Source organism: Coregonus lavaretus (assembly GCF_964263955.1).
Source record: "Coregonus lavaretus genome assembly, chromosome: 14".
NCBI classification, from domain to species: Eukaryota; Metazoa; Chordata; class Actinopteri; order Salmoniformes; family Salmonidae; genus Coregonus; species Coregonus lavaretus.
Window position 1 is genome coordinate 47104027 of NC_140001.1, and position 15614 is coordinate 47119640.

Here is a 15614-nt window from a genome sequence, read left to right on the forward strand (position 1 = left end):
GATGGCCTCATAATAAGGACATGTGTATATGTGGTATATGAGGTTTAGACGTGTAGTGCAGTGAGGGACGTGAGGGACGTAGACGGGAGCTGACCTGGCAGAAAGGATGATGACGCGAGCCTCCAGGTCCTTGGCCTCCAGCAGCATGGATGTCAGGTTGGTGTCTTGGCTGAACAGGAGAACTTTCTCTGCCTGCAGTTAGGGGACAAAATTAGCAAGGAGGAGAAGGACTCAGCCCTGAACCATGCTGTCTTCAGTTCCTCTTTTTATTGTTCTATTTTTGGGGGGAGGGGGGTGGAAGAAATGGAGAAAAAGGTTCCAAGATAATCTGTTTAACTGAAAAAAATTGAAGCTGGTAGGAAAAATTGTTCTGCATTTATGCATGCAAACTGAGGGTTGTCAAGACTCCAAAGAGGAACGTGCAAGTTAGAAGTAGAGGGAGAAGAAGATTGATGCAACCGCAAATCAAAGTGGTGGAGGAGGGAGGAGGGTGGTGGTGGTTTCTTTCCCAAAGAACAAAATAAGTAGGAAAGGCTGCAGAAAGGTAGGAGGTGCCATCTGGATTGTGCCTGTCCCACACGACCAGATCTCCACAAACTTTGTCAAAGTAATAGACTTGCAATCTCCTTGGTTTGAACACATGCAGCCCTTTACACAAAAATAAAAAAAGGTTGGAGGGGGCGTTTCATTTTGCTGAAAATATACTAAAAACCCATTCTCGACTGAAATCATAAAAGAAAATGTAAAAAGACGTGCTACCAGGATAAGGATATCTCTGGAATCGGTTGTTGACTGTTTTACTTTCTAGTTTCTAGTGGCTAAGTTCAGAGAATTGGTGGGCGGCGTGCATTGACCATGCAAGTATACCTTGGGTCCTCGCTTGTTGTCATAGGACAGTTGGTCGAGGTTTTCATAGTTCTTGTTTTTATTCTGATGAGTAATGTGCACAGAGAAAATATGCAGACACAGAAGAATATTATAAACAGTTATAAATGGTGTGCAGTAAAGCATTCCAACAAATCTCCACTTTTCTGCTTCAACTTGGGATTCCTAACACTGGGGCTTGCAAAAACATCAAAGGCCTGCTCACAGTGTCATAGTTTCCTTAGGTTTTAACTGTCTGACACAGGCATGTTCCACCATTGTGTTGTGGGAACCAAATATATCCCCCAGCCACCTTGCTCATTCAGTACCCTATAGCCATTCTCGAATGGAAGGCCAATGGCAAATGCAGCAAGTTCACCAAAGTACTTAAATGAAACAGCATTAATATGTAAATGTAGCATATCAAATAGGACTGTGGGAAATGTACTAAGCTAATACATTTTCAGTAAAAATTACGGCTTAGTGTTGCTCTTGGACAATTTTTCACAGACCCTGTTTCTAAAAAGGCACCAGCCAGCAAGTTCTCTTCATTAGTATATTTTACTAAATATCCAAATTATGTTTCTCCCTTATTCCTCTTGAATGATTCTTTTAAACACTGTATGTTGATATAATACAATATGACATGCAGATGGTCTGTCTAGACACAAAGCTAAAGGCTACAAGAATGAAGTTCTCAGCAACAGCACTGAGTGCAGAGTCCCTTAAATACCCCTTAAATGCCACAAGGTTTGGGACCAGAGTCTTGGATGTTTGGATAAATCAGCTAAATATGGTGTGTATATACTGTGTACATACAGTAGATTGTGTATATACTATGTATTGGGTGTATACAGTAGTATTTAATTCCAATAGTATAAAATATGTCTGAAGATCCATAGCTTTAAAAGCTGAGATACCTGCTCAGGTCTACAATGTAAACCCAATGATGCATATAAAAACAGAACAATAATACATCTTGTCTATATCTATGTGTGAAGCTAGATACATTAATTATATTAATGACATATTAGTCTGGCATTGCCATACCTCCAAAATCACGTCATTGTCACGCCTCCCTTGGCAATCTGGAGAATTTTGTATTGCAAAAAAGGTTTGAATGGTCCACTGGCTCCCAGTCCTCCCCCACACGCCTGTAGAAGGGGTGCTGTGTGTTTTGTGCATCACTGTTTTCCGTCTGGGTAGTTGTTAACTATGCTAGTGTCAAGTGCTAGTTTTCAAGTGTGGCCGACAGTCTGCGATTTATATTTATTGAAATTGAAAGGGGATTACACTGGTAAAGTCAAACGTCACATACTTTTACGCTATGACAGTCAATTGCAAATCTTATCTCACCATCACTAATGAGATGGGTGTGCTTGATGTAAGTCGGAGCTTCTCAAAGTCAGGGGGCGTGGTCGACAGTGCAGTGCACACCTCATCTCTGCTGTCACATCCAACCTGGATCGATATTTGGTTTTAATGCAGACGAGAGCACTGAATCCAGCTTCACACAGATATGAGCTGGCGAAGGGTAGCCTCCTATGAGTTTTATGGTGCTTTCAAGACAACTGGGAACTCTGAAAAATACGAGGTCAAATCATAACGTCAGCGATCTTTAGGTCGGAAAGTCGGAGCTGTCTTGAACGCACTGAAGTTGGAAGTCAGAGATTTCCGAGTTCCCAGTTCGCAGTTGTTTTGAATGTGGCATTAATGCTCAGAGGGAGACGGCAGGGTATTCCCTTTGAGTCAGGAACCAAAACTCCTCTGCAGCATTCGGTCACATGACAGCTCGATCAGCTGTTCGATTTCACTTACCGGCATGTCAACTGAGCTTTGGGAAGTAGGTCCCAAAGTGCTCTTCCAAGTGTTGGAGGTGAGCAGCCATTACTCGTGTGGGACACTTAATGACGCTGTCTTCTGTTATTTTCTTTTCATTATACAGAAAGTCCGACCAAGTCTGTTTTTTTACATCCATTGTGATTGACAACAGTTCTTCTCTCAATTCGAAAAATCTTTCCAACACCCCCCTTCGATAACCACCAAGCCTCAGTGTGAAATAGAACATTTTCAGGCTCTGATCCCATATCTCCACATAGTTTTGCGAACAGGTGCGCGCGCAGTGGATGTGGTTTGATGTACAATCGAAGTTACCTGCTGCAGTATAACTACGAGTTCTGTGCTCAGCTCTTTTGCCGCCAATTGCTCTTGGTGTATCATACAATGCGTCCATATGGCAGAGGCCTGCCTGCCGTCCCGCCATAGACGGAGCCCCATCTGTGGAAAAGCCCACCATTCGATCCCATATGGAATCTATTTTTTGTCAATATAGCCACGCAGCACACTGAACATTCCCTATGCCGTTTCATGCTCAGGAATCTTGAGACAGAACAATATGTCCTCGTGAATAGCATCCCCAAACATGTATAGCAAACAAAAGTTAATGCATGGGCATCTCGGCCCTCACTGCTAACGTCCATTTGGAGAGCCTAAGCTGGGGAGTTTCTGAGTTGTTCAGTCAGAGTTTCCTCTTGATTGCCAGCAATAGCATAAATGTTTTGTTTAACAGTGTTGTCTGACAAAGGTATTGATGTGAGTTTCTGTGCCTCTGCCTCCCCACACATTGTTTTCACCATATGAATTGCATCCGGTAATATCCAAGTCTCTGCAATAGTATGTGGTTTCATACCGTAGCGGGCCTGTCACACCCTGATCGGTTTCTTATGCTTGTCTCCACCCCCCACCAGGTGTCGCCCATCTTGGGTGGAGTGCTGTATCAGATGACCTGGCCTCCACAATCCCCCGACCTCAACCCAATTGAGATGGTTTGGGATGAGTCGGACGGCAGAGTGAAAAGCAGCCAACAAGTGCTCAGCATATGTTGGAACTCCTTCAAGACTGTTGGAAAAGCATTCCAGGTGAAGCTGGTTGAGAGAATGCCAAGAGTGTGCAAAGCTGTCATCAAGGCAAAGGGTGGCTATTTGAAGAATCTCAAATATAAAATATATTTTGATTTGTTTAACACTTTTTTGGTTACTACATGATTCCATATGTGTTATTTTATAGTTTTGATGTCTTCACTATAGTAAAAATTAAGAAAAACCCTTGAATGAGTAGGTGTGTCCAAACCTTTGACTGGTACTGTACATGGTGGAGGCTCAATCAAGCTAGTCGACTTGACCACTTTCCTATGTCATTTTCGCTGTCACCAAAAATTAAAAGAGTGTTGATAGGGGGACAGAATGTGGTCGGACCAACAAATAATTGGTATACACATTACTCTTACAGGATTTCCGCGAGGGCGAGGATATTGGAAATGTAATCAAAGCCTACTGGATGACAAATTGTTTTTAACCAAGCCAGAAGAATTTATAACATACTTTTTCCTACATAACATAGGTACAGCAGATCCCCTTATTGTATGTGACACTTATAAATGTGCCTTTAGAGGCCATGCAATTCAATACTCATCTTTAAAATAAAAATATACCACGGCTGTCAGCCAATCAGCATTCAGGTCTCGAACCACCCAGTTTATAATATAAAAATAAATCGAACTGGATGGAATATGCGGAAGAAAACACTAAATAATTGTTTAATCTTCAACATAGAAATGCTACCAAAAATAATTTACAGAAACTTGTTACAAATCATCCATGATTCACCAAACTATATTTTGAAAGAGGAAGCAAAGTACTTTAAGCATATGTTTACATTTCAGTTTCCTCCATTTCCACTAACTGAAGTTAAGTGTAAGGTTTTTTTTCTATTAATAGTGTAAAATTAACAGCTATACAGAACGACTCATGTGAAGGCCTAATTACAGAGGAGGAACTTCTAGATGCAATTAAAGCCTTCAAGTCTGGGAAAACTCCAGGGCTGGAGGCATACCAGTTGAGGTATATCAAATTCACGCAGTCCCCTCTGAACAGTTGATGTTGAGATATGTCTGTGACTTGAACTCTGTGAAGCATTTATTTGGGCTGCAATTTCTGAGGCTGGTAACTCTAATGAACTTATCCTCTGCAGCAGAGGTAACTCTGGGTCTTCCATTCCTGTGACGATCCTCATGAGAGCCAGTTTCATCATAGCGCTTGATGGTTTTTGTGACTGCACTTGAAGAAACTTTCAAAGCTCTTGAGATTTTCCATACTGACTGACCTTCATGTCTTAACGTAATAATGGACTGTCATTTCTCTTTGCTTATTTATGCTGTTCTTGACATAATAGGGACTTGGTCTTTTACCAAATAGGGCTATCTTCTGTATACACCCCCTACCTTGTCACAACACAACTGATTGGCTCAAACGCATTAAGAAGGAAAGAAATTCCCCAAATTAACTTTTAAGAAGGCACACCTGTTAATTGAAATGCAATCCAGGTGACTACCTCATGAAGCTGGTTGAGAGAATGCCAAGCGTGTGCAAAGCTGTCATCAAGGCAAAGGGTGGCTATTTGAATATCTTTTGTTTAACACTTTTTTGGTTACTACATGATTCCATATGTGTTGTTTCATACTTTTGATGTCTTCACTGTTATTCTACAATGTAGAAAGTAGTAAAAATAAAGAAGCCACAATTTTTTTTTTTTTTTTACGTCATTTTAGCAGACGCTCTTATCCAGAGCGACTTACAGGAGCAATTAGGGTTAAGTGCCTTGCTTAAGGGCACATCGACAGATTTTTCACCTAGTCGGCTCGGGGATTAGAACCAGCGACCTTTCGGTTACTGGCACATCTATCTGTAATATTAAAGCTGATATTGTCTCACTAAACACAAATGCTTCTTTTGTAAATTATATCTGAGTGTTGGATTGTCCCCCTGGCTATCGATAAATAAATAAATAAATATACAATTGTGCCGTCTGGTTTGCTTAATATAAGTCATTTGAAATTATTTATACAGTACTTTTACTTTTGATACTTAAGTATATTTTAGCAATTACATTTACTTTTGATACTTAAGTATATTTAAAACCAAATACTTTTAGAATTATTGTAGTATTTTACTGGGCGACTTTCACTTTTACTTAAGTCATTTTCTATTAAGGTACACTACATTGCCAAAGGTATGTGGACACCTGCTGGTCGAACAACTCATTCCAAAATCATGCGTATTAATATGGAGTTGGTCCACCATTTGCTGCTATAACAGCCTCCACTCTTCTGGTAAGGCTTTCCACTAGAAGTTGGAACATTGCTGCGGGGACTTGCTTCCATTCAGCCACAAGAGCATTAGTGAGGTCGGGCACTGATGTTGGGCGATTAGGCCTGGCTCGCAGTCAGCGTTCCAACTCATCCCAAAGGTGTTCGATGGGGTTTGAGGTCAGGGTTCTGTGCAGGCCAGTGAAGTCCACACCGATCTCGACAAACCATTTCTGTATGGACCTCGCTTTGTTCATGGGTACATTGTCATGCTGAAACAGGAAAGGGCCTTCCCCAAACTGTTGCCACAAAGTTGGAAGCACATAATCGTCTAGAATGTCATTGTACAGTATGCTGTAGCGTTAAGATTTCCCTTCACTGGAACTAAGGGGCCTAGCCCGAACCATGAAAAACAGCCCCAGACCATTATTCCTCCTCCACCATTTTTATGCGCTACGCGCTTCAGCACTCGGCAGTCCGTTCTGTGAGCTTGTGCGGCCTACCACTTCGCGGCTGAGCCGTTGTTGCTCCTAGACGTTTCCACTTCACAATAACAGCACCTACAGTTGACCGGGGCATCTCTAGCAGGGCAGAAATTTGACGAACTGACTTGTTGGAAAGATGGCATGCTATGCCGGTGCCACGTTGAAAGTCACTGAGTTCTTCAGTAAGGCCATTCTACTGTCAATGTTTGTCTATGGAGATTGCATGGCGGTGTGCTCGATTTTATACACCTGTCAGCAACGGGTGTGGCTGAAATAGCCAAATCTACTAATTTGAAGGGGTGTCCACATACTTTTGTGTATACTAGTGTAGCTTTACTTTTACTGAAGTCTGACAATTTTGTACTTTTTCCACCACTGTTCCTATGTTAGCAAATGTTGTATACAAAAATACGACCCCCTCCTGTAACAGTATTTTTTTTGTTCACCTGAAATTATGCTTTAGTAATAATAGCCTTCTTGTTACTACTCAATTATCTATTGTTGTTTAGACTCATATGTCTAATCTTTACATACAAGTTAGCTTATTTGTACATTTTGAAGTGATGAAGTGTTGATTCTTTGAAGTGAAGTGTTTAGACCTGTTTTAATTGTTAAACTATTATTCAAAATGAACTAGTGTCAATGTTGATTCATCACATATCACAATCCAGCAATAGAGAGGGGAAGGGTTTCTGTCTGTAATGTGTCTTTGTTTCTGTGTTGTATTCTCAAATGAACATTTCCTTTTTGTCTAGTTGTAAGATCTCCAATCTGTTTCATTTCATTGTCACTCTCTAAGTATATCAGCTATGGGAATCCATTTTGCAGCTTATCATATGGTATGCATGACCAATGCTGCCATAGGCCTACAGTATGATGGCATTACTGGCCTTATGTGCATCTGTCATCTGAAGCAGAGAATAGCTAACCTCACAGATTGTTGAGCTATATGTTCTCAATTTAAAATGATACCAGTAGACAATCATATACCAGATTTTGTACACCTTTTAAGAGCTGACATATAAAATTGTTCAGTGCAAATCCAACTCTTGTAATTTAGGTATGACAATAAGGAGATGACGATTATGCTATAGGAGATGAGCATTACAGGGAACATTTTTATGAGGTTCATTTTATTTCATTCATTTTAGCAATGTTGCTTGCAAAATTATTGCAGTTGTTCCCATAGATAGACAGTACATGGTTGCTCTATGTATCACTGACCCTGGATAAGCTAGCGACTGGGCTACTGGACACAGCTAACCTTTTAGGTCATTATTATGCTGTTTTTATTTGAAAAAATTTGGCTTTATAATCATGAGAGAAATGTAACTAGTTAGTAGCTAGCTAGTTAGTTATAGCTAGGTAGCTTACAAGGTTAGCTGACTTCTAAAAACAAACCTCATTGTGGCTAGCTACTTCTTGTCCCTCATGCTAGTCTTTACAGCCAAATATCACTTCAGAAACATAAAAAAAAAAGAATATTGATATGGCCAGCATTGTAGACCATTTCTCCCCTCTTGCTCTAGCTTTAACTCATCTCAAAATAACAGAGAATTACTTGAAAACCAACAACAACAACAAAAATGTTTTGTCACCAGTCCTTGTTTTGTTGAAATGTTTAGTCCTCACGCACTGTTGCTCTCACAGCACTAATCAGGTGAGCCCCTTAGGAAGGCATTTGATTGGTTTGACGTGTTGTGAGGCGTCACTGATTTACACCGGGTTTCCGACCCCTCTTTCGCTTATTTCCGCCATGGAACTTCCTGGTTCGCGATGAGACTAATGACATATCAAATTATTAAGGTATTAATAATAAATAATGTTGGCTTAAAATAAGACAAATATAAAACTGTACAGTGGCCCCAACCAAAGTCTAATTTACCAGGAGATCCCAAAATTACACATTTCATAATGTTATGTAACTATAACTGGATAAGATAGTAGATTAGATTAGATAAAATAGATTGATATCTGCATTAGAAATATTTGTTTTTTTATATACCAAAGGAAACTTGACAAAATCAGCAATTCTAAATTCCCAATCTGGCCCTCATACCATCATGGCCACCTAATCATCCCCAGCTTCCAATTGGCTCATTCATTCCCCCCTCCACTACACAAATGAGAATGTGTTCTCAGTCAAAAAATACATTCTTCAACATCAGAAATCTCTCCAAATATACAGTAAATAACCCACAATCATTAGACACAGAAAGAGCAACCAAGGCCTATCAAAAGTACAAATGTTCATCCCTCAAGCAATCAATGCAAATTCCAATGACGGGATTCCAAACCCCAAAAAATGCTAAAATACTCAGAACAACACTTAAACAAAAACAGCAAAGTCATACCTGCTATCATGCTCCATAGTTTTGACGCTTCTCTGGGTGGATTTTAGGGTAACTATATTCACTGTGTCCCATCAAGATGATTTTAGTGCTTTACTGTTACAGCTACCATAAATGTTTCCCCCATCAGGTCTATTTCCGTTTCGTTGTGGGCAGTTAGACAAGCAACTCAATTTACCTATCAAACAGGAAAAGTTCCATTCTTTCAAATGCAGACTGCACACAACGCTACACAACAAAGACTGGAAATCCAGATACCGGTAAGCAACATACAAGAAGTACAGCTTTTCAGCTTCTATAGCACTAAATGCGGACACAAACGCCAATAGTGCATAAAAAATGTATACAGTCAAGGATTCAGAATTTATGAAAACCATAGTTATCTTACCTCAGCAAACAATAGTCCACATTTATTCCAAGAATTGGGCACAATTTAATGGAAACCAAGAAACTGTTGAAAGAAGATCTAGTAGCTAATTAAACTATGTGAAAATCCTAGATTTTTTGCATAGTCCCAGGTTAAGTCCCTCATTGAACTCCTGTTGTGGATTGACACAGTTTGACTATGGTAAAAGTAATGTGAAATGAGTAGAAAATACAGAGTTTTGCCAGATAGCCACTTAGGACGCTGTTGATGCCTCCGGCATAAAAAAAATGTTAGCCAATGTTACAAACCGAAATAAATGTGCTCACGTAACAGAAAATAAAAAGAATTACAAACAATACATAGAGGACCTTTGTGACACACAAGCGTACAGACGCACAGACGGACGGACGGACGGACAGACAGTGTTGTTAAACATGGCGTCTGGGCCCGGCAGTCTCACCTTGGTCTCCCTCTCCTCCAACAGGGTCTCCAGCCTCTTCTGGGCAGCGCGGCCCTCGTGGTCGTCGCTCACTATCAGAATGATGTGGTTCCAGCGGAACTCTCTCATCATGTCGAACCACACCTGGGCTTGGTGGGAATAAGGGGGCACGGTACGCAAGAAAGACAGGTGGATGCTCTGGAGGAGAGACACACAGTAGAGGGAACAGGTTAGCTCAACGGCGGCAACACAGAGCCCAACGTGTGGATTTTCTGTTGGTTGAAAAAACGATCTACCATGTTGAGGACCTGTGCAGTTACTTAATTCTAAAGGCAGCAGCTTCAAGCATTGCGTTAAAGCATTAATGGACCTTTGATGTTTTGCTCTAATGTTTTGCTCGTGGGAAAATATGTCAGAGTAGGCCTGAGAAAGTCCACATATTCGAAAGTGCATGCAAAAAACAACATCACAGGAGAGAAATGACAGCCAGATTCGAGTGGAGCTGGAATTTCAATATGTGACTAATAAAATTATCCAATGTAGCATATGGAGACCCCGCCCCACTGAGTGCAGTGGCTAAGCACTGGGATGGCCTTGGCCTACTGAGGGCAAGTGTGTGTGTGTGCGTGTGCGTGTGTCTGTGTCTGTGTGTCTCTGTGTTAACCACACTACCATTAGTGTGACTGTAGGTATGAATAAAACAACATAACAAAGATCACATTGTGTGATAAGTAAGTATAGACCGGAAGTAGAGGCCTGGGCATTGTTGTTCACTAATTTACTCCAAGTAGGGAAAGGATGGTGGGGTTGAAAAGTAATAAAGGGGAGTATATATATAAAAAAAACAAAAAAACATGGGGGATTGGAAGTGATGCAGACAATTACATTGATAGAAGATACAATCTATCTGCAATATTAAGCTGATCCATTCCAAAAAATATATATATATATATATATATATATATATATATATATATATATATATATTAAATAAAAAATAACAAAAATCAAAAATACAAAAAAAAAAAGATCACATTGTGTGTGTGTGCCATACCTTGTCTGAATAGATGGACATGCGGGTGGTGAGACCAACCACAGGGATACGGTAGAACCCTGCGGTGTAGGACACAGGTGTGGGGGTCAGATGGTCATTCGACTGAGGTGGGTGGCTCACCAGAATGGCATACACCTGTGGACAGAATAGGGATCATAAGATACAAACAGATACAGCATATGTACTTGGCATGTGTGCCCTGGCATAATGAATAATACAGGAGAATCATAGCTTTCTACATCAGCACACCAACACACACACACGACTATCTACATCAGAACACGCGACCCAAAGGCAACTTTTGAAGCTGATTTTTGGAGCTGATTTACTGCACTTCTACGTCTGTTCAGGTAAACATCATCAGCAGGCGAATTAATTTCAAACATTTGCACCTTTTAAGTAAGTTACTGAGAAGCGTGTAGATAAAGTAGGCCTACGATTTTCTTATCACACAGTAAGCTGACCCATTGAAATTGCATAATGCATGAACCAAAGTGCATCACAAAACATGTCTCTTGAATATGGAATGAATAGGGCCATAGAGAAACCTCTTGTTGATGCTCTTTGAGCGTGTGTGTGTGTGTTAGAGAGAGAGATAAAGAGAGAAAACCTTTGAGAAAGCGAGAGAGACAGCATGCGCATGTGCGCCTGTTTGTGTCTGTCATGTGTGCGCCCACACGCGCGTCACCACTGGCATTATAATCTGTGCTGTCACTTTGGCAAGTGGGCTATAATCTTCCTCTACATCACTGTATAATGCTGCCCTACCCGACTACCCGTGCTTTACTCACAGCAACAAAGCAGCTGTCAACCCGTGTGCCTGCTGACGCCATGTTGGCCTAATTTTCCTTTGGAAGACATGACATGGTCTCTCCACAGAGCTTAAAAGCAATGCCATTAGCTCAGGTTATCTACCACCACTTTTATTCAACCTTGCACCGATGTTGTCCTGTCATTCAAGATAAAATGTCTGGGGTTCATCTTCCATTGAATAGGCCACAATGTTAAAATCACAGCCCTTGAGTTTGCATTGGTTAATCCACTGGTGTGCATTCCCATCAAAAAACGGGACTCCCTAAAAACACGCCACTTTGATCCAGCTATGACTGGAAGCGACGTTTCGTAGCAGGTTATGAGAGCATTTTTGCTAACCCTAACCTTAACCTAATTCTCCTAACCTGCTACATTAATTATCCTAACCTGCTGCGTAAGTTCTCCTAACTTACTACGAAAAAGTCACTTCCGGTCGTAGCTGTATCAAAGTGACGTGTTTTTAGGGAATCAATCAAAAATCTGTTCTCTGGCCAGCTAGACTATTGAACATGGCAGGCCAAGCCTAATGCTTACTCACTCAATAATTTAATAAAGGAGAGGCTGTTTAATATCTAACACGATCACTCTAATGGATTGTATAAGTCCCAAATACCTAGGCTACTCGAGGCTTAGCCTACTGTAACAATAGGCTTGCAATTAGGCTGAGTAGGCTACGTCTTGTTGAATAAATGCAGGTTAATCAAGAATTGGAGCATGTCCATGTTATTTCTATTCATAAGCAGCCTAATGCATACAGTTGTTATTGTTGTTGTTTAATATTGTCAAATTAAACGATTTAGGCTAATGTGAAACGACGGTAAATTAGAATGGTCATTAAAAAAGGAAAGAAAGTCATTCAAGTTACTCAAGATCTAGAAGCCCAATCCCAATCATATCTAAGTGTGCACTCGTTCAGTACTTCTCACAAATATAAAAGCATTGGATTGGTGGAGGCACAGCCACAGAGTTTCCACCATATTTCTCACTGAAGTGCTTTTTCTGATTGGTATGATCCAAAGATAGGCTTTGGTTCGTTCAACCTATTCTATTGAATTTGTTAGAAATCAAATAATGAATGTGGCAGATCAATGTGATTTTTGTATTTAATGAAAGCTTCTAAATTGCTTTCAACACCTCATGCGCATTCACATTGCATAGCGGTAGGTGCAATGTAGCGGTGGCAGACTATCAGAAGAGTTTGTTATTTTGGGCCACCCGTGAGAGTGAATGTCATTCCAGGTAATGTATTATTTTTTATTTTAATTAAAAAAATTATGATTGCTGTATATGTTCACTACCAGCACTTAATCGTAAATGATATCTGCATAAGTACTGTGATACTAAAAAGTCTGGAAAGGTTTCCATTGATGAGATGGTCACCATTTGGTTACAATATTGTAACCAGTTAATGTGAAAGTCTTATGTAAATAAGAGTCATTATTTCATGTTATGGAACAAACTTAATACAGTATCTTGATTAAAATGAAATTGATTTAATTGCTTGTAACCCAATTGAAGAAATGTGGATAGGTAATTCCAAAGTGAAAAATCTACTTGGTACAACATGAAAAAAATATTTGTAAATATATTAGTTTGTATTTATGTTATTTATTAGGTTTAACCAGATGGGAAAAGTATGTTGAGTGTTGAAAGAAATAGGTTGCAACTTGAAATATAGGTTTGTTAATAATCAACAGTTGGCATTGAATCATATATTTGGTTTCAACAAATGTCATTTTTTCAATTGAGAAAAACTCTCATCCAAAGAGTCATTTTTTACACTGTTCTAGTTATTTCCTTTCAAATCAGTAAAAGGAAGTGAACAAGTGCGCACTTTGGGAGGAAGGAGAGATAATTGGGACATTTCTCCCAGTCTCTCTAGGGAATAAACTGCAATGATTTTTTCTCAACCTCTAGCAACAATGTGTTCCTTCTCCTCTATTCAACACACAGGCTTAGCCAGACAAACATCCTCTCTCTCTCTCTATCAATGTAATTTTAACAAACCACTCAAGCCTTAAGCAGCCGTCCTCACACCCAGATGTTGACGTTGCACACTCGCTTGTGTCTCCCCACATAGGGGCTTTCATGAATGAGTAGTAAACACGGGTATTGAAACACTGTGAGAGCTTTACTCCCATCAGACATAGTCTGAAATTATAATGCTTACCTGGTTCGAGATGAGGTCCTCGCAGACGGAGAGAGCCATCTGAATTGCATTGGGTTTATGAGTGACAGAGATGGCGTTCATCTTGAACTTATCTTTCCCATACAGCGTGTTTGCCTGGGTGACGGCGTCCTTGAACACCTGTTCATACCTCTTCTGGCTCAGGACCGCTCCGATATTGACGATCTTGGGTTCACATCCACCACCCGCACAAGAGCAGGAGATGAAAAACGCAAGCAGAAACACACGCATTTTGACATCGACACAGCTGCCAGACTGAGTCTCCTGTTGAGTGGATGTGCGTCGTAGCCAGCCCAGCTAACCGATCCTCATGGATCACGCGTCCTCTCGACCCTGTGCTAACAGGAATACCAGTGGAATGCAATTACATTAGTCCGCCCTGTCGAGGAATGTGCATCATTGGTTTTTTTCTCCAGCTGATCTCTAAACCTGTATTACACTCCCATAAAAAAAAAGACAATAACACATTTGCTTTGTGGTGGGTAAATCCTGTTGATTTTCATTGACGCAAAAAATATATATATATTATTGGCCTACAAACAGTTTTGGGAGAGCTTGTGTTTTCTTTGTCTTTGAGAGATGCATGTCTCCTGCCCTTGTCACGACTCCCGTCCGAGGTTCTGCTTTGCTGAGGGTCCAATGACCTGATGCTCAGCGCGTGCGGCTGTCCTTGGTCCTGAAATCGTGCCCGCGCAGCAACGCGCGTACCCACCACTCATTCCGCTTGATATCGCTTTCGCATTCTGCTTGAATGCTCTGGCAATCTTTGAATTAATGCAACTAAACATTTACAACTGTCAGGGGATGTTTTTTTTATGTATTTGGAGGTCGGGTTGACTAATATAATAATTAAAAAATATATATATTCTCAATGTTTTAGGCTATATGGGACAATTAGCTTAAAAAGCCTGTATAGGCTACAGTAACGTTTTAGTAGGATATAATGTTGTATGATAATGTTGTAGGACTACAAATAATTTAAAAGGTTAAATAAAAACAATACAGCATTTATCAGATCATGGTTAGCCTACTCCTGCTCTTACATAGTTCTAAATGTCTAAAATAAACAGTCGTTTTAGGCTACATTGTGGGCCTACAGACTGTGTAGCTCATATTGACCAGTTTCATGTCCAGCACCAAAATAAATCCTCTCAATCAATAGGGTTGATTCATTGAGGGATAATGAGAAATACACAGATATGAGACTGATATAATTGTTTTGTTATTAAAATAATTAATTATAGCAGGCTAAAAACGTTTATTGTGTGTAGTATATTAAAACAAGCTGTGGGGCTATTTGGTTGTAGTCTACCTAAACAAATAATCAATAAAATCCCTATCACAGATTGCTGGAGAGCTCCAGAAGGGTAGAACCAGATATGGCTCTGTGTAGAACCATAAGCATTGAGAAATTCAAGAGAACCTGGTTACCAAGGAAACAAGCATCTGGCTGTGGTGCAGGCTTCCCCCCAATGCCAACCTAAGTTGCAATTCTAACAATGCTTTGGGTATGGGGCTTTGGGAAATAAAATCTGCCACGAAGAAGGCATGTGATAATTTTAATAGGCAACAAAAAGCTTATTAGACAGTAGCCTATCCAGTGTAGTGTAAGAATCGGGAGAACACAAGGTCATGCATGCAGATGCAGTCACACAGATAGAAAATGCATAACACTGACATTGCATTTACATCACTACCAGAGGTCCCTAGCCCTGCCTCCCCAGTGCTAGATAAATCCAGGAGACACTTATTTATGGCAACAATTATTCCTGAACACCACACCCCTTTTTAAAAGGGGAGATTGGAAGACATTTCCCCCCACGGTTGAGCTAACCTTCATTTTGAGCATTAATGCATTTGCAGCATGGAACCTGTCCTACATGCAATGTGATCTTTGATATTGTTGTTTT

At 40.3% G+C, this 15614-nt stretch overlaps 1 protein-coding gene across 3 annotated transcripts in view; it reads right to left on the bottom strand.

Annotated features, from left to right (window-relative positions):
- The window catches only part of grin1b (glutamate receptor, ionotropic, N-methyl D-aspartate 1b), a gene marked incomplete at both ends in the record, with an annotated part of 40198 nt that extends 26263 nt beyond the window's left edge, over positions 1-13935 (bottom strand). For 2 of the 3 annotated variants that reach the window (XM_084176678.1, XM_084176677.1), the window contains 5 exons: positions 95-192; positions 868-930; positions 9671-9847; positions 10704-10838; positions 13687-13935. In XM_084176678.1, the coding sequence (XP_084032804.1) occupies positions 95-192; positions 868-930; positions 9671-9847; positions 10704-10838; positions 13687-13935 (722 nt within the window). The remainder of the gene's footprint in view (positions 1-94; positions 193-867; positions 931-9670; positions 9848-10703; positions 10839-13686) is intronic. The other variant, XM_084176679.1, reaches the window with a different exon arrangement.
- Positions 13936-15614: the final 1679 nt, after the last annotated feature.